Source organism: Genypterus blacodes, unplaced genomic scaffold (genome assembly GCF_046128005.1).
Source record: "Genypterus blacodes isolate CSIRO-AG114 ecotype Tasmania unplaced genomic scaffold, CSIRO-AGI_Gbla_v1 ptg000013l_1, whole genome shotgun sequence".
In the NCBI taxonomy this organism is placed as follows: Eukaryota; Metazoa; Chordata; class Actinopteri; order Ophidiiformes; family Ophidiidae; genus Genypterus; species Genypterus blacodes.
In genome coordinates this window covers 760001-782214 of record NW_027466827.1, presented here as the reverse complement: position 1 = coordinate 782214, position 22214 = coordinate 760001, and the positions used below count along the sequence as shown (strand labels likewise).

The window sequence follows — 22214 nt, the reverse complement described above, 5'->3', positions numbered from 1 at the left end:
ACCAGGTGAAGGAATTTGAAGCAGAGATGAATCATCACAGCTGACAGTCATTTCCTCCAACGAATACAACCGAAATACGCCAAATCATCAATCACTGCTATAATCCTGCTGTAAACAATGTGTGCGACTTTGATTGATTTGTTTAAATATGACTCCATGCTTGTTTTGTTCGTCTCTGAATTTGTAGATTGACGGGTTCAGTCCCGCTCCAGCGGAACTACACAATGTCACCTTGTCTAGAGAGCTGCAGGTTAGTTATTATCGACTTGTATTGACCTAAGTGGCTGCACATGTTTAACTGTAACAATCAAAAGTAACATGTGTGCTGTTGCTGCAGGTCATGGTGGAGGTGGTTGCAGAGAATTACCACAACATCTGGGCCAAGAAGAAGAAAGTTGAACTTAATACCAAAGGTCTGCAGCTGTTGTTATTTGCGCTGTATTTAATGTGCCTAGTGTCCCGTGTCATTCTCTGTACCCCGTTCTCTTTATTTCAGTCTTTGCCCCCATTGATTAGTCAATTAAGTTAATGTAATTGCGTGTGTAATGCATCTGAAATGAACTGGATTTCATGCGATGCACCAGGAGGAGGGACCCACCCACTGCTGGTTCCCTATGACACCCTGACAGCTAAAGAGAAGCACAGAGACCGAGAGAAGGCCCAGGAGCTTTTCAAGTTCCTGCAGATCAGCGGCTACATCATCACAAGGTTCACACACACTCACTCAAAGTATTTTTTATAGTAAAACTAAAGGAATAGAACTCTTGAAAATGCCATGAACAATACTTGACTCATATAATTGTGCAGTATAGCTTTGTGTCAGGGCTTCAAAATACTGAGTTTTAACGTTTCATTAACTTATTCATGAAGTCAATCTCCTGCAAAAGCATAATTTAATTACATTCTGCCGCAACGAAGAGCAAATACAAAATGTAGCAATAGAGATCAATATATTACAATGATGTCAGCGTATTTGGCCTGTGATGATGTCACGTGTGTGCTCCTCAGAGGTCTGAAGGACATGGAGCAGGACTCGTCATCCATGGAGAAACGCTTTGCCTACAAGTTCCTCAAGAGGCTGCTGAAGTACGTCGACTCCGCCCAGGAGTTCATCGCACACCTGGGTGAGTAGAAGTTCCACAGAGAGAGACAAGTTTAGATTTCCACAACGGCGACTTCGCCACCCAACGTTTGACATGTTGTTCATCCGCAGAGGCGATGGCCACCAGCGGCAAGACGGACAAATCGCCTCACGACCAGGAAATCAAGTTCTTCGCCAAGGTCTGACGATCTATCAGCAGGGACAGAAAATGAAACCGCTGGGATGTTATTAAGTTCACTCTGACGTATGAAGGATTTGTGTGGGTTTTGGTCTCGTATCTGCAGGTGTTGCTTCCTCTGATAGATCAAACCTTTAAGAACCACTGCCTCTACCTTCTGTCCACACCCAGCAAGAACCTGAGTATCTGTGGCTGCGCCTCCAATAAAGAGAAAGAAATGGTCACCAGGTACTCTGCAATAATAATGACAATCATAATACAGCAGATTCTACCTGATACTTTTGCGAATATAAACTTTTAAACCTCTTTTAGAACATTCCATGCTTAATGCCTCTATAGGGCCACGTCTCGTATTCATTAATTAGAACCCTTTTCTATTTCCTTCCTGTTTCTTTGCTTTTTTTCCTGGATCCTTCCTTCTTTCTGTAGCCTTTTGCCCAATTCTGCTCTTACTTTCTTTCTTTTCCAGCCTTTTCTGTAAGCTGGCAGCTCTTGTCAGACACAGAATTTCTCTCTTTGGTAAGGATTGGACTTTCCCCCTACACGTGTGTGCCCGCGTGCCTCTTAGCCGCCACTCTCAATTTTAATATGTCCCTCTCGCAGGAAGTGATTCAGCGATGATGGTGAGCTGCCTGCACATCCTCACTCACTCTCTCGACACCAGGTAAGGTCACACCGAAGAACACGGCGTGCTTCGCTAAAGCACAGTGCTCAATCAGGTAGTCAAAGCCGCCACCGCCCATACAACAGACAAATGTTCTCTTCCCTCACTCAGAACAGTGATGAAGTCTGGCTCGGAGCTGGTGAAAGCCGGGTTTCGAACCTTCTTCGAGAACGCGGCGGAGGACCTGGAGAAGCTGCTGGAGATGCTCAAACTGGGGAAGTTCATGCAGTCGCGAGCGCAGATGAAGAGCGTCAGTCAGAACATCAACTATGTCACTGTGGCGCTGCTGCCCATCCTGTCTGCCCTGTTCGAGCACATCAAGACATACGAGTTTGCAGTGGACCTACTGTGTGAGTGTTTCTACGTCCATACACAACACTTCTAAGTAACACACCTCACATCTTAATCTTTCTCTTCCTCATCTGTGTTTACATTTCAGTGGATGACGTGCAGCTTTCCTGTTACCGTATCCTGACCTCCTTCTACTCTCTGGGCACAGGAAAGAACGCCTTTGTGGAGAGGTGGGAGGACAAATATGCCGCACCAGCAACGGACAAAGTGGCACAGTGCAGAATTTCTTTGAACAGGCTTTGCTCATTAAGTTTAAGAATCCATGGCAAACGGCGAACGCTTTAATTTTAACAACCTATGCAAGAAGTAGTGACGCACGCTGAAATAGTGAGTCACGCACCACATTAGGGCCTGTCACCTATAAGCAAAGTGCTAATTAGGATCCGGCTGCTGACTCTCGGCTAAATGAGCTGTTTGATTAACTCGTGTTTGCCTTGAATGCACTTAAGGGCTTTTGATGCGGTCCATTAGAGCTCATACACGTCAGTAATAAGTCTCCTATCATTTTTACGCCACGGTTCATAGCTCACCAGGATTTGAATTCTTACGTACATTCTTTATATTTTCAATGAGAGGAATAAACGTCATAAAAGTCAAATCTAAGTATAAACAGTGTTTACGTATTGCTTCATGAACATGTCCCCCCTGCTTGATATCCAGGCATCTGCCAGCGTTGGGGGAGAGCCTGGCGACTCTGGTGGGAGCGATGCCGGTCGCCTTCCTGGAGCCGCACCTAAACCGTCACAACCCGCTCTCTGTTTTCAACACCAAGACCCCCCGAGAGAGGGCCAGTGAGTCACGTTATAATCCATATTTAACATGTTGATAAGGGAAACGGCTCACTGTTTTTATGAAATGACCGGTGGGTTTTCTTTGTCCAGTCCTGAGCATGCCAGACACGGTGGACGAGATGTCTCCAGAGATGCCCTGTCTCGATCGATTGCTGAAAGACGTCAACGATGTCTCCGAATCCGGCGCGCGCTACAGTGAAATGCCACAGGTGTGAAAAGTCCGCAAATGTCCCCCACGCTGATGACGTTCTCCTCCTCCTGATGATGGTCCAAACGCGTTCCTCACACCTTCTCTGCCTCCCCGTAGGTGATTGAGGTGGTCCTTCCCATGCTGTGTAACTATCTGTCCTACTGGTGGGAGAGCGGGCCGGAGAACTCGCCCGCTGAGGCCGAGTGCTGCACCATGGTGACCTCGGAACACCTCAGCATCATCCTGGGAAACATCCTGAAGATCCTCAACAACAACCTGGGCATCGATGACGCACCCTGGATGAAGAGGATCGCAGGCAAGTGCCAAGTCCAAGGTTTAGAGCGAGATCAGACATCAGAATCGCGAAGGAATAGGAAGCACTCCAAAATCATTCTGGAGAAAAAAGGAATTTTACATGAGGGAGCCAAGTGCAAACCCAATATAAATTTGTAGGACATTAACATTCTTATTGTAGATTCCTCAGTGGGACTTCAGTAAAAGGCCAAAGAACATTTTCATTTACATTTTTAAAGCTTATTTCAATGTTGTGCCTCCAAAAAAGTTGGAACTAAGAAAAAATTAATACTTTGCCCTTTATTTAACTTTTGGATAATGCTGCTATATTTTTCCCTTTACGTCATTTCCATTGTCTCTGTCTCCAGTGTATTCACAGCCGATCATCTGCAAGGCTGGAGCAGATCTGCTGAGGACTCACTTTCTGCCAACGCTGGATAAACTGAGGAAGAAGACGGTGAAGGTGAGTGAAGGGTTTGGAATAAGATGTTCGACTGCATCTGAGTATAAATTCCAGGTGGCCATGTTGTGTATAAACACAAAAAGAACAGGAGATGATCCTTGGTTGTCCTGTGATCACAGGTTGTGGCTGAAGAGGAGATGCTGAAGGCCGACGCTAAAGGTGACAACCAGGAAGCAGAGCTGCTCATCCTGGATGAGTTTGCGGTGCTCTGCAGGGACCTCTACTCCTTCTACCCCATGCTCATCCGTTATGTAGACAACAACAGGTACAGATTCCGGTTGTATTGTCAGTTCTTTCCCGGGGGAGGTTTAGATTGTGAAGATAACTTCTGTCCAGCTTCCCGCAGCAGGAATATATTCCAGTCTTTTCCTGAGCTTTACCTTAAGGTGACTTGTCTGTTCTGGCTCCAGGTCTCGGTGGCTGAAGGAGCCTGATGCAGACTCCACTGAGCTCTTCAGGATGGTGGCCGAGATCTTCATTCTCTGGTGCAAATCACATGTATGTCACACTCGCGCTCGCCTGATTAACCAGAAAACAAAGGGATGTAATCTCGTATTCATAGAGCGATGTGAGGGTTGATGTGATGTGTTTTGATCCTCTCTTTTGTCGTTCGTCTGAACCAGAACTTTAAGCGGGAGGAGCAAAACTTCGTGGTCCAAAATGAGATCAACAATTTGGGCTTCCTGACTGGAGAGGGAACTTCCAAGATGTCCAAGGTATAGACACGGCATAATACATTGAATATGGATACGTGCAATGCTCCGAAGTTTGAAGTTTGAATTTGGATTACAACATTAGCTCTATGAACATTTGTCCCATTGCAAAGTAACCATGGAGATGGTCCTCCTTTTGGATCGACCTCCCTCTCTCTTCTCCCCCACCCCTCACTAGGTCAGCACTTTGCTTTCCTGATGGGATCCCCAGTTTTTGCTGTTTTACAGAATTAGAAATTAAAGGAAAGGTGCCTTTGAGCACTTTCCTAGTGTTTGTCAAATCCCTGGACGTGAGCTGAATGTGCCTCTTTAATGTAACTGTACACCGCAGATTACAGATGTTTGTGTTGGGGCTCTTCGATGTCCCTGTGAGAGTGTTTGAGGAGAGGAAGTCCACATATTAATTTGGAGTGTTTAACCTGATTAGTCCCAATAGACAAAGTAGAGTCCCGTCTTTATTCATTTACGTCCCAGGAGCTTTTGCCCAAACGTGATTCAGCTTAATGGAGAGTTGAAGTGTTGAAATGCACTTTGTGAGTCTTTTTGAACCGTTAAAGCTTCAATTTTATTTATTATTTATTGATTGAGATGGAACTTGGTCCTGTTTTGTTTCTTAACCACAACGATCATAGAACAAAGTGTCTCCCGTGTCTGTCCTCAGTCAGGTGGGGACCAGGAGAGGAAACACAAGCGGCGCCGCGGGGAATACTACTCCATCCAGACCTCGCTGATTGTGGCCGCCCTGAAGAAGCTGCTGCCCATCGGCCTCAACATGTGCACACCGGGGGACCAGGAGCTCATCTCCCTGGCCAAGATCCGCTACAGTCTGGTGAGCTGCCAAAATAGGACCTGGTACAATGATACTTAGATCTATAAGCAGATTTTGACTTTAATATCCCTAATACACAAAATTATGAGCCGCTGTATGTCTGTGAACGTTTGAGTGATTTTAAGGAGGACAGTTGAATGAACCCAAATCTTTATGTCTTCATTAAAACCGTTTCCCATCATAGAGGGACACAGACGATGAGGTGAAGGATCACTTGCGCCAAAATCTCCATCTCCAGGAAAAGGTGAGTTCAATAATGCAACACAAATGACTTTAAACATGCAGGAAAATGAAACGTCTAACCGAACAGGCATTGTTCAATACAGTATTAAATGCACCAGTAGGAGTATTAATTGTACGTGTGTGTCATCAGTGTGACGACCCGGCAGTCCAGTGGCAGATGAACCTGTACAAGGACGTGGTGGTGAGGAGCGAGGAACCGGCAGATCAAGATCACACCGTGGACAGAGTTCAAAGCATCTCAGCCGCCGTCTTCTACCTGGAGCAGGTAACTGTGAACGCTCCAATCTGTGCCCACATATCTACATAAGACCTAAACAATTGGAATAGATTGAGAGATGCTTTACCTCTTGTCTCTTAAGGTGGAGCAGCCTTTGAGGAACAAGAAGTGTGTTATGCATAAGCTGCTATCCAAACAGCGCAAGCGGGCTGTGGTGGCTTGTTTCCGTATGGCTCCACTGTACAATCTGCCCAGGTGAACTTTACACTCTTTTCACACTCCTTCACACCTCCTGAAAGTGTCAATAATTAATCAATCTAACCGTGAATAACCGTAACCATAACCAGCAATCGCCAAGTAGCCGCGGTCGGGTTGGGGGCATAATTGTTGATTGTCTTGCCCGTTTAAACCCCTCATGACCTCCCTAATGACATTCTCTCCTCTGTGTTGTTTTCTTGCATAACACTTCACCGTCCTCCCTCAGATACAAAAATAATAATTACTTCCTGAATGGCTATCGGGAGGTTTGGTTGGAAACAGCCTTCAAAGCCTCCAGCTTTGACCGCCTGTTCTCCCTGCTGACGGTAATGTGACACTACAGGGCGAATGCTTCATCTGTCCCAAACCCCTCCCTCCATCCATCAGGCTGTGGACCGACCTCTGCCTAGCAACCGAGTGTTTCTGCACTGTTGATTCTGATTGGTCAGCTAGAATTGACTGAGACAAAGAAAGTGGAAAAAGTGAAAGGGGGTTAAAAGTGTTTGTGGTTGGAATATATTTACTTGTGATCCCCTGTCATCTGATATTTGGGAAAGTCTGCCAACATTGAGAATGGAATGTGCTGGATCACTTTGCTTTAAGTATTGTAGTTAAGTTTATAAATGAGAAAAAATGCGGAAATAATTCTAAAAATGCAAAATGCCGACCAAACATCAAGGGACATCAAAGGTCAAGCCAAAGGTAAGAGACAAGAGAAATGTAGAAAGTGTCAATTCCCTGTCAAGTCTGAATGTTCTTGTAATGAATTTTAAAACCAGTTAATTCAGTGACCAACCATGACCAGTCAGAAGAGCCAGTGGGTCCCACATCGACCGATCCCCACCCTGCCTGAAATGCACTTCCTGTAACCCTTCCTCCCCTCCCCCCTCATCGCTCCCTCCTATCTCCTCCTCCTGAAACTCACCTGAACCCACCCTAATGCCACTCTACCTCCCTTCCCACTCCCCTCCATTCCTCCCCACCACCCCTCACCTCCCCCCCTTCCCCAGGCATCGCGCTATCAACTTCTTCATCCCGGCCTATCAGAGACTATGGATAGAGGCAGAGGAGTACTCCTTTGAGGAGAAGCTAGTTCAGGATCTGGCAGTAAGTACTGGGCTCGCCTTGCCCCCGTGCCCCGTGCCCTGCGTTGGCACCCCTCTGCCGGCCCTGTCTGCCGAATGCTTCTTTAGCTCTGCTCCCGTCGAGCCCTGGGAGCGCGCCTGGGGGGGGACCAAAGCACCCAGGGGCGCCCGTTCTAGGCACGCAAAGCGCTTCAAACAGAGATCCGTCAGGGGTCAGAGGCTGCATGACCAACTCAGGAGACACAGGGCCACAGGCTCCGGCGCTCTCAGCTGTATAAAAGCACGCTATGGCTTTCTGACGTCAGGGGTAAGCAGGGTCTTTCGCTAGGAGACTGTCACTAGCTGTCTGGCTGTCAGATCTGAAACCAACCCATCAGTTGTCGTTTTTCGCTGTACTCTGTAAGTCTGTAGTGTGTGTGACGGTGACGTTGTGTGACGTCGGTGGCATGCTCGCGCAGTTCTGTGAAGGTCACGCCTCATATTTGGTGTTTTTATATGCAGATGTACAGCAAATTCATCAAGCAACTAAAGCGTTAGCGAGTAGCGCGACAGCCTTAGATAGCGGCTCATTCCGAGATTTTTATTCATGTGAGGAAGACGATGTTTTATATCGACACACGTGTTTCGTCCCATGAGTAAGCAGTCTGATTTGGCTTTTCAAGATTGGTATTGTCGTGATCGTCCCACTTTGTTGAGCTTGTGTACCGTTAGGACATCATTCTTCATGTTCATAGTCATGTCACCAAACGGCTTTCTGCTTGCATGCGTTTGCTGTAACGTGCATGAATTTGGAAAGTGGTTCCAATGCTGTTCATTATCCATGACAACGTCTTTGTCCAGGACATGACAAACCTCATTGCATGTCAGTGCTAATTAATTGTTAATGACTCATTTATAAATATAAATATATACATAAACGTATATACAGAATATATATATATACATAAATATACATATATATTAAAACTGGATTGTATTGAATTGAATGAATTGTAGCTAAGGTGCATTGATGCTTTGATGGCACTCGGGCAGAGCTAACTGTTAATGTCCCTGGACTCTGGCAGAAAACCCCAATGAAAATTGTGGAGGAGGAGGAAGAGGAGGTGGCTGACATCCAGCCAGACCCTCTGCACCAACTCATCCTCCACTTCAGCCACAACGCCCTGACAGAGAGAAGGTGAGGTCATAAAAAACGTCTTTATTACGATGAATACAAAGTTTATGTCTGTTTGGCAAGCTTGTGAGTTTAAGCAGCTCCAAAGTATTTACATAACAACAACAACAACAGCAAACTCCGCAAAGTGCCACCCACACAGTTCAGCTACTATTTCCTAACTTCTCTGCGCGCGCACACACACACACACACACACACACACACATAATCACACAAATATCTGTTATTTGCTTATTTACTGTTTACATTTCACGAATAGAACGATGTGTGCTTTTGTTGGATCTTGATGATTGAGTGTTGGGATGACAGCTGTGTTGTGTTGTTGTGTTGTTCACGATGTCACTTTTCTTTCCACTCAGTTACTTGGAGGAAGATCCGTTGTATATTGCGTATGCAGACATGATGGCAAAGGTAGAGTACTGAAAGTTCTGTTATTATGAGCGAATTTGGTGACATATTCGCCGTCGGCTACATGTCAACTCTGATGTTTGATGTTTGCATCCACAGAGTTGTGCAGAGGATGAAGAGGAAGAAGAGGAGGAAGGAAAAGAGAAGACGTTTGAGGTCTTGTTTTTGGATTGTCTATTGGATAATAAAATGTCTATATTATTATATTATTTATTGTTGGTGTCAGATGATGTCATAAGTTTTTTTTCTTTAGTTTACTGTAGATTAAAGCATGATATTGCATTGAGGATGTTAGTGTCTGCTCTGACTGTGTGTGTGTGTGTGTGTGTGTGTTTGCCCTTTAGGAAAAGGAGATGGAGAAGCAGAAGATCCTGTATCAGCAGGCGAGGCTTCATGCTCGCGGGGCTGCTGAGATGGTGCTGCAGATGATCGGTGCCAGTAAAGGTGAAGAGAATCCTACCCAAAGTGTAGCTTTGAAGTATCAACACACTTAGAGGAAGAAGTTGGTACAACAAGCGAAGTCGGGGGGGGGGGGAAATACTAGGAAACACAGAAGAGCTACGTTAGCATTTCCTCCCAATAACATGCTCCTTAGCTTAGATGATGATGCTGCATCTTTTTCCTGACATTCCTCCTCTGCCATCAGGTCATCTTGGCCCCATGGTGACCTGCACCCTCAAACTGGGCATCTCCATCCTGAATGGAGGCAACGTGCAAGTTCAGAAGGTCCGGTCACGCCGATTAACTCCTCAACATTGAACATCCACACACTCTGTTCTGATTTACGTATTGTTGTTTTGTTGTTAACTACTTTGATATGAAGAATATAAAAGTCAGTATCCGTAGTAGAAGTACATACTGATACTTTTCTGTATGTACTCCTTCTGTCCTGTGTATCTATTATGTTTGATTCTAATGCTTCTAAAGATTCTAATGTTTCCCCCTCCTCCCAGAAAATGCTTGATTACCTGAAAGAGAAAAGAGATGCAGGCTTCTTCAAGAGTCTCTCAGGACTCATGCAGTCTTGCAGGTACTGTGTGATGGACGCCAGCGACAGGAATTAAGCGTCCAGGCGTTAGGAGCTTGTACCGCATCTGACGTTTTTGATTCCCTTTCCACACACAGCGTCCTGGACCTGAATGCGTTTGAGAGGCAGAATAAAGCAGAAGGACTCGGCATGGTGACAGAGGAGGGATCAAGTAAGTGGAAGAGGCAACATTTGACTTTCTTTATCCCGTCTTAGCGTCACATAAACACCATTTTACGCTTGAGTTCAATAAATGCCTACTCATGAACAGTAGGCACTTGTTTTTACTTTTTTTCTTTAAAGCCAGTTTACTCCAACATTATTCCCTTCACATCACTAATGCTGAACCATGACTGTGTGTATGTAAACACCAGGGCCTAACTTGTAGTTTGTGAATGGCCTGGGCAGATGGAACAATCATCAACGTTCAAAGTAATATTGGGCTGTATGTAATTTAGGAGTCTTGTATTATGTAGCAGGTATTTCAGGCTGATTTTTGGTATCTTTCCTCATTGTTATAATATATAGGATAATATAGTAGCAAGTTTGTGTTAAAAATTGTCAAAGTTGCATTACTGGAGTTCCGTACCTATGGAAACGGAACTGAACTGCCCTGATTGGTCCATTTCTTGTGCGACATGTCGATAACACGGAACACGTTTGATTTTACCCGCCTGTGGGTGTTGACCAATCGGTGCAGAGCTCGTCTTGGGATCGGGCCTTAAAGAAACGGCGTCTAATCTAAATTGTCTCTGGTATGTGCGGTTTTGCAGCAACGGAGACTGGAAGAGGATTGATGTGTTTTTTTGCATGTTAAAGCATAGAAGATCTTCCTCGTCTTGGTCTATGGAGCTTGTTCCTACTGGGCCTGTACACTGTTTTAATGTAAAGAAAAATACATGTTGTCATTGTCAAGGTCTCATCACACACACAGGTTGCTGTCCTGTATCAGTTCGTGTGTACGTGTGTATCCCGTCCTGCGTTTGAGAGCAGTGATCTGAGGACATGGTCCAGCATTAACTCCAATCCTCCACACACTTCGCTCGCCACCTTTGGCATCAAACTCTCATCGGTTTCTTAACACCTCAACATTTCCATCGACTCCTCTGTTTAACCGTCTCACCGTCACTACTCCTGTCTCTGTTACTGTCACCACTTTGTTCCTGTAATGAGTTTTCCACCATGACTGACTTCACTTTTTGCACTCGTCATCTTGCACACTATAGACTAAACCTGTCCCGATGATCTGTTATGATTTCCCCCCCATTCTCCATCCAAAATACATTTTTTTTAACTGCATGACATTGTGATATTTCCATATCTCTTTGTATTGTAACTCAATGTCCTCTGTTTTTGCTTATGTCTTGGTGTATTGTTTGTCTCCTTCCTGTCATTTTATAAACCCATCGACGGCAGCCCACACTGAGCGGGGTAAATAGCAAACTTAGATCGTCCTGATATGGCTATGCACCCATCCTGAATGTCTCCTTCAACATCTGTGGTCCACACTTCCCTGCTTTATTTGGAACCCAGTCCCCCCCCCCCCCCCCTCCCTCTCACCCTGTCCCCAAATGTCTGTAGGGACACACCGTTGCATGCCAAACTGTCCGTGTACACTGAAAGTGGAAAGTAGAATCCATTGCCTGTCCATTGTGTGATACTTGTTACCATTTCCCTCCATGTTAACATGTACTAACGCAAAACCTACTCCCGGCGCTCAAATCTGTTGAAAGGCGATCAAATCCACCTCTCCGAGGGTTTGACTGGACTCATTCACAGCCTAAGCAAAGCTTTGTCTCGCTTTGGCCTTGGGGCCTATTTCACAAAGCTGGTTTTCATCGACATGTCTAACTTCCACATGGTCTTATCTGCTTACAGAGATGTATTCTGCATTGTGTACCGCTCTACTGAATGGACTGTGTTGGTTTATTCAAACTGGATTACATAACCACATCTGTTCTCTGCGCTTTTTCCTGAAATGATACACTACATCAGGCCAATCCTGTCCTGCATGTGAAAGTTATAAGGCGACCTCCCGCTTATGGAAATGTCCTGCTGTTTCACTCTTGTTCATGTAAGAGCATTCTTACAATCAGCACTTTGGATTCAGTTTCAACCTGCAATCGAAAGGCCATTGTCTTCAAAAATGTGTTTTTGAATAAGAAGCCTGTCCTGCCTGCTTCATATGAATTGCTTCTGAAGGGAAGTGTTTCCATATGATTACTTTCATATTTATACATTTTATGAACATGTTCGTCTGAGACTGTACGGATAAAAACACATTTTTCTCCAAAGGCTCCAAGGTGCTACTGAATGATGAGTTTACGAAAGATCTGTTCCGGTTTTTGCAACTGCTGTGTGAGGGGCACAACGGAGGTGAGGCTACTTATGTGTCCTTCCAACTGTCAATGTTTGATTGTTGTATTGTCCATTGTTCAATTAAAAAACAATGGGGGGGAAAAAAACTTCTTCTTCTTTTATTAGATTTCCAAAACTTCTTGAGGACCCAAACTGGAAACACAGCCACAGTCAACATCATAATCAGCACTGTGGACTACCTGCTGCGGCTTCAGGTGTGTAAATCACAGATACACAGGTGCACAAGCTACTGTATCAGAAACACCATTGTGGTACTTTCCATTGTTGCCTGTTGCCTCAAACTTGTTTACTTCCTGTGCTCTTGCTCTTTAGGAATCCATCAGTGACTTCTACTGGTACTATTCCGGCAAAGATGTCATTGACGAAACCGGAAAAGTCAACTTCTCCAAAGCTTTATCTGTAGCCAAGCAGATATTCAACTCACTGACTGAGTACATTCAGGTAAGCGACACTCAGCCAAACACTCTCCTTACTTTCATTCCTGTGCCTCGTTAATTGTAAACCCCTTGTTGGTTCTCCTCTGTCCTTCCTGGCCTTCTGCAGGGTCCGTGTATAGGAAACCAGCAGAGTCTGGCTCACAGCAGACTGTGGGACGCAGTTGTGGGCTTCTTGCACGTGTTTGCCAACATGCAGATGAAGCTGTCTCAGGTACCCTGCGCCTCGGTTCTTGTATAATTTGATATTTAGGGTGCGAGTTTTATCCCCTGCTAGTCCCTTTCACAGTCTCTCCCCTCGTCCATCAGTACATTTACACGCACACTGAGTCTTCTTACATAATGCGGGGCCTTTATCTCTTTACAGGACTCGAGTCAGATTGAGCTGCTGAAGGAACTGATGGATTTACAGAAGGACATGGTTATCATGTTGCTGTCTTTGCTGGAGGGTGAGAGCCTGATGATGTTGCATTAACTATCAAAATGGTGGACACTCTTTGTTTGTTTGTCATTTCTGATGTTGTGGTGTGTTCCCCGCTCAGGTAACGTGGTGAACGGTACGATTGGAAAGCAGATGGTCGATACGCTGGTGGAGTCTTCAAACAACGTGGAGATGATCCTCAAGTTCTTCGATATGTTCCTCAAGCTGAAGGACTTGACCACATCCGACAACTTCAGGGAGTACGACCCCGAGTGTAAGGGCATTATTTCCAAGAAGGAATTCCAAAAGTCCATGGAGAGCCAGAAGCAGTACACCCAGTCCGAGATCGAGTTCCTGCTCTCCTGCACCGAGGCCGACGAGAACGACATGTTCAATTACAAGGACTTTGTGGAGCGATTCCACGAGCCGGCCAAGGATATCGGCTTCAACGTGGCGGTGCTGCTGACCAACCTGGCCGAACACATGCCGCACGACTCCCGACTCGCCACCTTCCTGGACCTGGCGGAGAGCGTGCTCAGCTACTTTGAGCCGTACCTGGGCCGTATAGAGATCATGGGCAGCGCCAAACGTATAGAGAGGGTTTACTTTGAGATCAGCGAGTCGAGCCGCGAGCAGTGGGAGAAGCCGCAGGTCAAAGAGTCCAAGCGGCAGTTCATCTTCGACGTGGTCAACGAGGGTAAGGAGAGCGAGAAGATGGAGATGTTTGTTAATTTCTGCGAGGACACCATCTTTGAGATGCAACTGGCCTCGCAGATCTCTGAGCCCGACGCGGCCGAAGCACCTGAGGAGGACGAAGAGGAGGACGGACAACACAGCCTCCTGGATGAATTGGCGGCCGCTGAGGAAGATGGCGCCCTGGAGTCGGCGTCTGCCTTCACCACCGCTTGCCACTCAGTCAAGAAGAAGATCACTCACGTCCGACAATTAGTTTCCATCAAAAACCTGCGCAAGCAAGTCAAGAAAATCAAGAAGTTGAGCATCAAGGAGATGATCACGGGCTTCTTCTCCTTCTTCTGGATGCTCTTCACCGGCTTCTTCAAAGGAATCTACAGCCTGATCTTCGGTTTCTTCCACATCATCTGGTCTTCGATGTTCGGCGGCGGCCTGGTGGAAGGAGCCAAGAACATTAAAGTGACGGACATCCTGGGGAACATGCCCGACCCCACCCAGTTTGGCATCCATGGCGACGTGCTAGAAGGAGAGAAAGTGGAAGCGGTGGAGTTATCGGGGAGCCTGGATAACGTCATGGCGCCGTCGTCCGACAAAGGAGAGGTGGACATGATGGTGGAAATGCTCTCCGGTCCGAAGAAGGAAGGAGGAAAGCACGTGGAGCCGGGCCTGGGAGACGTGTCTGAGCTCAGCGAGAGCTCCACCGCCGAACACAAAAAGGTTTCTAGATGTATTCATGTTAGGAAAGCAGGAGATGTTTAAGAGCTTTTCCCTGTCCTTTGGGTTTCACTTCCATTTCCGGCTCTTGGCTCATTAATATTTGATAATTTTGATTTATTTTTCCCCCCACATCAGAAAGCTGCGGCCAAGCCTGCGGAGACGTCAGAGAGCGAACCGGAGAAGGCAGAGTGAGTACAGAGTGCATGAGGGGGAAAGTTATGATCACACACAGAGAGGAAGAACTCAAACACACCAAATCTAACTCCTACAGCACAGAGAAGCGGGAGAAGGAGGATAAACCCAAGAAGGAGGAGGTGGAGGAGGAGGCCAAGGAGCCGGCGGTGGGGAAGCCCAAGTCCAAATCGAGTCAACCTAAGGAGGCGTCGCCTGCGTTCATGTCCACCATCTTTGCTATTCTGGAAGTTTACCTGAACAAAATGCTGGTGAGTCCTGACGCACATGCATGGAGAAACATCAAAGCTGCGAAAGGTGGAGAGATGTTGTTACATGTCTTACATCATCAATCTTCATCCCCAGAACTACCTGGCTCGCAACTTCTACAACATGCGGTTCCTGGCTCTGTTTGTCTGCTTTTCCATCAACTTCATCCTCCTCTTCTACAAGGTAAACTCCAACTCAACTCCAATCCAAACATCTCAACCTCAAACTTCTTTCCCCCAATCACGTGAGAGAAAAAAACCAAAACCTTTCAAAACCAACATTTCAGGTCACCGGCGAAACTGAAGCGGAAGACGAGGACGAACAACGATGGGGTGGTGACGACGAGGAGGAAGACGACGAGAACACGTTGTTCGACATGGACGAGTTTGTCCTGCAGGAGAGCACGGGCTACATGCTGCCCACCTTACGCTTCCTGGCCATCTTCCACACAGTCATCTCCCTCCTCTGCGTGTTCGGATATTACATCCTGAAGGTTCGCCGCCTTTGTTGACGATCGTTTGACGACGGGTTGACGTTTTGAGTTTGCAGGAACGAATCCCCCCCCCCTCACCTGCTCTTCTCACCTCCAGGTGCCTTTGGTGGTGTTCAAGCGGGAGAAGGAGATCGCCCGCAAGCTGGAGTTCGACGGCCTCTACATCACCGAGCAGCCCTCCGACGAAGACATCAAGGGCCAGTGGGACAGATTAGTCATCAACACACCGTAAGTCCTTGGCCTCCTTCCATGCTCGCCACTGTTTTGTTTTTTTTGGGGGAGGTTGCCTGCCAGAAAATGTGACATATTAGTGTAAACACAGTTCTAACGGTGCTCCTTCACTTACAGCTCCTTCCCCTCCAACTACTGGGACAAGTTTATCAAGCGCAAGGTGAGAATCAGAACACTTTTGAATTTATACGATGAAGAGTATGGGCAGAGTTCAGCTCCTGGTGATGTACGCGCTGTGTGTTCTCCGTCCTTGCTAGGTGATCAACAAGTACGGCGACCTGTACGGAGCCGAGCGCATCGCCGAGCTCCTGGGCCTGGATAAGAGCGTGCTGGACTTCGATCCCACGGTGGAGACGGTGGAGAAGGAAGCGTCGCTGGTCTCCTGGTGAGATCTCAACTCAAACTCTTCCTTTTCCTGCCTTTTAATAGCTCCTTATGTTTGATTGAACTTCTTTCCTCTCTCGTTAACAGGCTGAGCTCCATCGACACAAAGTACCACACCTGGAAATTCGGCGTGGTTCTGACCGACAATGTAAGTTCTGATTTCTGTCCATTCTAAAAGCAAGTCTGCTCATGTATTGCGCAACATTCCCTCCCTTTTCCTCCCTCCGTCTCTTTCTGGTCCCTGCAGAACTTCCTGTACCTGATCTGGTACACCACCATGTCCATCTTCGGACACTTCAACAACTTCTTCTTCGCCGCCCACCTGCTGGACATCGCCATGTGCTTCAAGACCCTCCGCACCATCCTGTCCTCCGTCACTCACAACGGCAAACAGGCAAGTGTGCTCAGCGGGCCAGCAGGGGGAGACAGAGCAGCACGGATGAGAGAGGAGGAGGAGGCGCCGCCGTCCTCGAGACTCCACACTGAGCGGCCTCGTCTTCCTCACCCAAATGATCTGCATCTTCAGTTAGAACTGTTAGGGTGCAGAATTTGGCAATGATTTCAAATGAGTGGGATTTAAGATCGGCGAAGGGAAAACTTTAAACTTCAAAATGTTTGGGAGGTCAAATCCTGTGACCTCTGCCCTCTGTGTGTGTGTGTGTCCTCTCCTGTAGCTGATGCTGACCGTGGGCCTGCTGGCAGTGGTGGTGTATCTCTACACCGTGGTGGCCTTCAACTTCTTCCGCAAGTTCTACAACAAGAGCGAGGACGAGGACGAGCCCGACATGAAGTGCGACGACATGATGACGGTACGTCCTGGCCCCGAACTTTGAAAGAATGGCGACGACAAGGCCAAACACACACAGGCAGCTGGAGAATGTCTCGGTTGCTTCTTTTCAAAGCGTCGACATACACATTTACACATTTACGGCCTTCGTCACGACGCGCAAAGGGACAAACACTGAGCCGAGTAGAGAGATTTTCACTTCTTAACCTCCAGTTCTAAAGCTTTTTTAAATATTTGAGGGATCTGCATTTTCTTTGCGCCCACATTCTCTTCAATCCCGTTCCTCGGTGCTTTCTCTCCTTTTCTGTCTCTTAATTGAAACGTCAATCACTGTCGCGTCAATTCGACCGACTCAAGGTCTCACACACACTCAGGCACTTATACTTCTTACATGCAAGTGGAGGCAAAGTATCGATGCATTCTTCAGATTGTTGGATCAAATCAGAGCAACCACAACAAGATATAAGACATGAAGTCACATCATCTAAACATGACATAACTGTGAAAACATTTATTATAGGTTTGTCTCAGCCTCCTTCTTCAACTCAGTAGCGTTTGCAGGATCTTTTTTTGCATTTGCTGGCTTCTTCAGTTGCAGTAAATCATCAAGTTCCTTTTTGTTGTTGTTGTTGTTGTTGTTGTTGTTGTTTCTTTGCAGTGCTATTTGTTCCACATGTACGTGGGCGTGCGAGCCGGAGGAGGCATCGGAGACGAGTTGGAGGATCCGGCCGGCGACCCGTACGAGCTCTACCGCATCCTCTTCGACATCACCTTCTTCTTCTTTGTCATCGTCATCCTCCTGGCCATCATCCAGGGTGTGTGGCGTTACAGCGTGTTTGCTCCACGACAACAGAAACAAAATGCGCCGTGGATGTTAAATGTGAGATAACAACGTTGCGTCCGTCCTCCTCCAGGTTTGATCATCGATGCCTTTGGCGAGCTGAGAGACCAGCAGGAGCAGGTGAAGGAGGACATGGAGGTAAGGAGGAAGATCAACCAGCACCCAGACAGGAAGATGTCAATGTGGATATGTGACATCATCGCTTTTAAGCACAGACTTTAGATGTGTGTTAAGCTGACTCGTCTCTCCCTCTTCCTCTTCCAGACCAAATGCTTCATCTGCGGCATCGGGAACGACTACTTTGACCGGGTGCCTCACGGGTTTGAGACTCACACCTTACAAGAGCACAACCTCGCAAACTACCTGTGAGTGCAAGCGACGAGACGCCATCAGAAAACAACCTCCAATCACGGGCTGGTAAAATGTTGAGTAACACTCTGCTGATCTCTGCAGGTTCTTCCTGATGTACCTCATCAACAAGGACGAGACTGAACACACGGGTCAGGTACACACTGAACGCTTTCCCCCTGCGGTTAATGTTGTCAAGGCAGCGGGAGGAAGAGCGGGGACTTGATAAGCTTTACTTATGCAACACAGCAAGTGGGTTGAGATGTTGCACAAGTGCGACTTGGCAGGAGGAAGAAAGAAAGGATGCGTCGGCGTTGTTTTTGTGTTTTTAGATTTTTAACTTGTCGACCCAGGTTCACCTTCTTCTTAGGGTTTGTTTTGGTTGCACATGCAGTCTTCAGGTTTGAAAATGAGCAAACAAGGAGTAAAACCTGAGAGTAAAGTTGTGTGCTGTGTAAATCAAATTGGAATCATGCATCTCTGGTTTCCCCTCCTCCTCCCTCCCTCCCTCCTTCCCCCCTGCAGGAGTCGTTCGTGTGGAAGATGTACCAGGAGAGATGCTGGGACTTCTTCCCGACCGGCGACTGCTTCCGCAAGCAATACGAGGACCAGCTGGGCTAGAGAGGGCGCGGCCCCCGCCTTGCAGCCCCACCCACCCAACCCCACCTCACCCACCCTCCCAAAAACAAACAAACACCTTCTCTACTTTCCTTTTATCTGGGGGAAAAAAAACCACACACAAACAAAAAAAGACACTGAACTGATTTTGCCCTCTTGATGGAAGCCGACCTGGAGCTGGACTTCTCAAACACAGAACTGAACAAAAAAAAATCGTTAATTCTGAATTCTAGCGTGAACAAAGAAAATATTTTAAGGATAGTTTGGATTCGAGCGATGATTGGACGTTCGGGGGTGTGAGCATCCGAGTCCTCTTCCTCCTCGTCCGCAGCCAGAACACTCACTTTGCCGCGGCGACGCCTCTTTTATGCAAAGTTGGTTTGATTCTTATTCACATTGCCTTTTTCACTTGCTTAACCCCGAGAAAACCTGTTGCACACTTTGTTGTGTGTCAGACATTTGATACACATGTGAGGGTTACAAGCATGACAACTGAATGTCCCAATATGCACAATTTCTAGAGTAAATGCCAGGATGTTAGTGTAAATTATTACCGAACCAACAGGATGGATTGTGAGCCACCGGTATTGATCGCTATCGATAGTGCCGATCACGTGACGTCCAATGAAAATACGAGCGAGACCTGACCTGCCTTTCACAGCAGGTTGAACATCTGTTGGACTTATAGAAGATTGGTTCTTTCAGGACCAGAGATGTCTCACTTTGGTGTTTTGTCAAGTGCCAACGTGCCTTACGAGAAACTATGCAAAAAACAAACAACAACAAACCATTTTTGTCCCTCACACAGTAGTGCTCTAGTTCAGATTAGCTCAAAGCAGATTTAGCTCTTGCTAGTTTTGTGGCTTTTAAGTAAAAAACAAAGAAAAACATTTTTGTTGTATAAAATCTAGAGGATCCTTGTGTAAATGTTGCTTGGTTTGGTTTCGTTCCTAAGCTGTGGCGTCCTGTCCGCCTGCACTTAAAAACTCCAAAAAAAAAGAAAAGAAAACCACACGCTGAGGAAAAAAACGAAACAAAACTTGGTTCAAGGATTTAAATGAGCACTCGTGACGAAACGGTTCACTGCTTATTGTATGGCCATTTGTATTTATGTAGTAGCTTTGGTAAACAGCATTTCTTTTGATGAGGGGGAGGAAATGAATAAAGTAACTGACGCAATAAACCAAAAGTGTTGTCAGCGTTTCTCTGTCTCTCTCTGCCCCCCCTTACAGTCTCGCTATGATTTGCATCTTTGCACTCTGGTAAGGAACATTTACTTCTTTCTGTATAAGATAGTGTGTGTGTGTTTGGACGGAACAGTTTGACACATTCTCACAAATATCCAAGATGTACTGTCCCATCCTAACGTGGTCGCTCTCATTTAGTTAAGGATCCAAAAATCAAGCCATCTTCTTTTCTCTAACAGGGTGCGTTCAGGTGCTGGAAGTCCTTGGAAACACTAAAGAGAGGAAGTTTTCCGACCTTTTCTTTGGTCCTTAACCTCACCACGTCTAAAGTTGGCTTCTTTGAAAAAAAAAAATAAGTAAACTTTACAGTGAGCACCCGCTGTAAAAAGGTCAACTCTTTTATACAAGAAGCCACCGCTGATAAGTGAGCAAAAAAAGGACCAAGTGAAGTTTTGGCAAATGATTGTCACCAGATAATTTTTTGGGAAAAGCCCACATCTTGAACAAGCAACACAGCATCTACATGGCACCAGGATCCCGTCCGTCTGTCAGTCAAATCGACATTTACCAGACTGGAATCAGGTGTTTTGAGTTCCTGCTGGATCTGCACCTAAAGGAGAGTCTGTAGTCGAGGCGTCACCACAGGTTGCTCAAATCCAACACCTGTTATACGTTTATAAATGTCAGAAAACATCAAAACACTCCACAGATTTTGTTCTCCATTTCCACTTTACTTGAAAATCTAAACACATTCTCATTCTTCAGATTTCACACTGTGATGCACTCATAATCGTTCGGACTGTGTCAAGGTGAACATACAGAATAGAGTCTAGGTCCAGGTCGGGCACATTCTACGTAACAGACAAGTCAAGCATCTATGAAGCATCACAGATTTAATAACACTTGCAGGTTCAAAAGCAGCAAGACCGACTCTCTTCTCCACGGAACAAAGCCCAAGGAACTCTCTGCGTCTGTAACTTTGCCCCAAAGGAGCTCAGACTCCATCGGGTCCTTCAGGCGGACGGTTTAGATGTGTTGAACAACACATCTAACAAACAATCTGTCAATCAGCGTGTTGTCAAAGTGAGTGTGTGAGTGTGTTACTACGGCGGTTTCATTCTAGTCCCCGTCACTTCTGCAAATGTCAGACCCTTAAATACATTTTTGGCAAGTCTGGAGGCCATTGGAGGAATGAGGCTCGTTGAAACTTAACACACACCTACACACACACACACTCTCTCCAATCATAGTGGTCTATAATCATAACATATAAGAGCAATCATTCATTGGTGGTGCTGCTTTGGCTGTGCTGTTGAAGGTGGGAGGGGTCAGGAGATCATGCTGTCCAGCCAGTCCTCCAGGTCCTCCTCTGTCATTTCCTGTTTGGCAGGAGTGGCTTTAGTTAAAGTGCCCTCTTTGTCTTTCACCTCCTCCGTCTTCTCTGTCACCTCTAAAAGCACTTCCGCCACTTCCTCGGGCCCTGAGGATGAGAAGAATCTTAAGTACGGCTGAGAGACGTTTGACTCCTCGTGCGATCCTTTGAGGAACATCTGCTGTTAGGACGACTTCACAAACTATGGATTCAAATCAAAGTGATGAAGGGATGTTGTTAAGAATGCACATCCTAAACTTCTCCTCCATACTCACTTGTCTCTGGATCTGCATTCTTTTCATCTGGAACACTGACATGCTGGTTTCCTGGTTTTTGTAAACAGAGCAGCTGGTCCAGCTCTTCGTCAACGTCCTCCGCCGGCCGCTCGGCGACGGCGCTCGGTGTAATCCCAGCGTCCGGGCCTGAATTTGGACTCGAGGCTTCGCAGGCGGCCTGATGAGCGTCCATGAGGCTTTTCAGCGGCGTGGGCGGAGGAGGAGCGAAGACGGGGATCTTTACCACGTCCGGTTTAGGCGAGAGCGTCATGGCCGGGAGCTCTACTGGCGTGGAGACCTGAGAGGTTAGGATGAGAGAATAAGAGTGTGCTGCCAGCAACGCTCCAAAACAAGCACATGTCAATAAAAAGCTATCTTGGCTTTGTTATGACGACTTGATTCATTTTCAGCCTTAAACAAACAAAGTAAAAAGTGATGTTTTGGCCAGATGGCGTGTTCCCCTTTGCCTACCTGCAGCAGCCCGGCCTCCAGGTTGAGTCTCTGGTGCAGAGGAAGCTGCTGGAGGCTCTGGGCCAACGCTTGGAGGTCGACAGTCACAGGAGAGAACTGGAGAGGCGGCGTTCACATGAAGGACAAAAACAGGAA

At 46.6% G+C, this 22214-nt stretch overlaps 2 protein-coding genes across 2 annotated transcripts in view; one reads left to right on the top strand and one right to left on the bottom strand.

The window, feature by feature from the left end:
• The window catches only part of ryr3 (ryanodine receptor 3), a 61086-nt gene extending 42279 nt beyond the window's left edge, over positions 1–18807 (top strand). The window contains exons 55-104 of the mRNA XM_076167261.1: positions 188–250; positions 338–413; positions 585–708; positions 1009–1124; positions 1214–1281; positions 1387–1508; positions 1750–1799; positions 1884–1944; positions 2056–2294; positions 2384–2465; positions 2956–3086; positions 3177–3295; positions 3394–3592; positions 3939–4033; positions 4153–4298; positions 4444–4531; positions 4657–4749; positions 5408–5575; positions 5760–5819; positions 5949–6083; positions 6178–6290; positions 7304–7400; positions 8443–8555; positions 8912–8963; positions 9060–9116; positions 9305–9404; positions 9607–9686; positions 9914–9990; positions 10086–10159; positions 12283–12363; positions 12472–12560; positions 12679–12807; positions 12910–13014; positions 13168–13249; positions 13343–14631; positions 14767–14819; positions 14903–15074; positions 15169–15255; positions 15359–15565; positions 15663–15793; positions 15914–15956; positions 16054–16181; positions 16268–16328; positions 16428–16574; positions 16855–16989; positions 17626–17782; positions 17882–17946; positions 18073–18173; positions 18262–18313; positions 18682–18807. Of these exons, the coding sequence (XP_076023376.1) occupies positions 188–250; positions 338–413; positions 585–708; positions 1009–1124; positions 1214–1281; positions 1387–1508; positions 1750–1799; positions 1884–1944; positions 2056–2294; positions 2384–2465; positions 2956–3086; positions 3177–3295; positions 3394–3592; positions 3939–4033; positions 4153–4298; positions 4444–4531; positions 4657–4749; positions 5408–5575; positions 5760–5819; positions 5949–6083; positions 6178–6290; positions 7304–7400; positions 8443–8555; positions 8912–8963; positions 9060–9116; positions 9305–9404; positions 9607–9686; positions 9914–9990; positions 10086–10159; positions 12283–12363; positions 12472–12560; positions 12679–12807; positions 12910–13014; positions 13168–13249; positions 13343–14631; positions 14767–14819; positions 14903–15074; positions 15169–15255; positions 15359–15565; positions 15663–15793; positions 15914–15956; positions 16054–16181; positions 16268–16328; positions 16428–16574; positions 16855–16989; positions 17626–17782; positions 17882–17946; positions 18073–18173; positions 18262–18313; positions 18682–18777 (6408 nt within the window). The 3' untranslated portion in view covers positions 18778–18807. The remainder of the gene's footprint in view (positions 1–187; positions 251–337; positions 414–584; positions 709–1008; positions 1125–1213; positions 1282–1386; positions 1509–1749; positions 1800–1883; positions 1945–2055; positions 2295–2383; positions 2466–2955; positions 3087–3176; positions 3296–3393; positions 3593–3938; positions 4034–4152; positions 4299–4443; positions 4532–4656; positions 4750–5407; positions 5576–5759; positions 5820–5948; positions 6084–6177; positions 6291–7303; positions 7401–8442; positions 8556–8911; positions 8964–9059; positions 9117–9304; positions 9405–9606; positions 9687–9913; positions 9991–10085; positions 10160–12282; positions 12364–12471; positions 12561–12678; positions 12808–12909; positions 13015–13167; positions 13250–13342; positions 14632–14766; positions 14820–14902; positions 15075–15168; positions 15256–15358; positions 15566–15662; positions 15794–15913; positions 15957–16053; positions 16182–16267; positions 16329–16427; positions 16575–16854; positions 16990–17625; positions 17783–17881; positions 17947–18072; positions 18174–18261; positions 18314–18681) is intronic.
• Positions 18808–20681: 1874 nt separating this feature from the next.
• Positions 20682–22214, bottom strand: part of aven (apoptosis, caspase activation inhibitor) — a 22183-nt gene continuing 20650 nt past the window's right edge. Inside the window, exons 4-6 of the mRNA XM_076166868.1 lie at positions 22080–22175; positions 21609–21906; positions 20682–21441 (exon numbers count right to left, since the gene is read on the bottom strand). Of these exons, the coding sequence (XP_076022983.1) occupies positions 21290–21441; positions 21609–21906; positions 22080–22175 (546 nt within the window). The 3' untranslated portion in view covers positions 20682–21289. The remainder of the gene's footprint in view (positions 21442–21608; positions 21907–22079; positions 22176–22214) is intronic.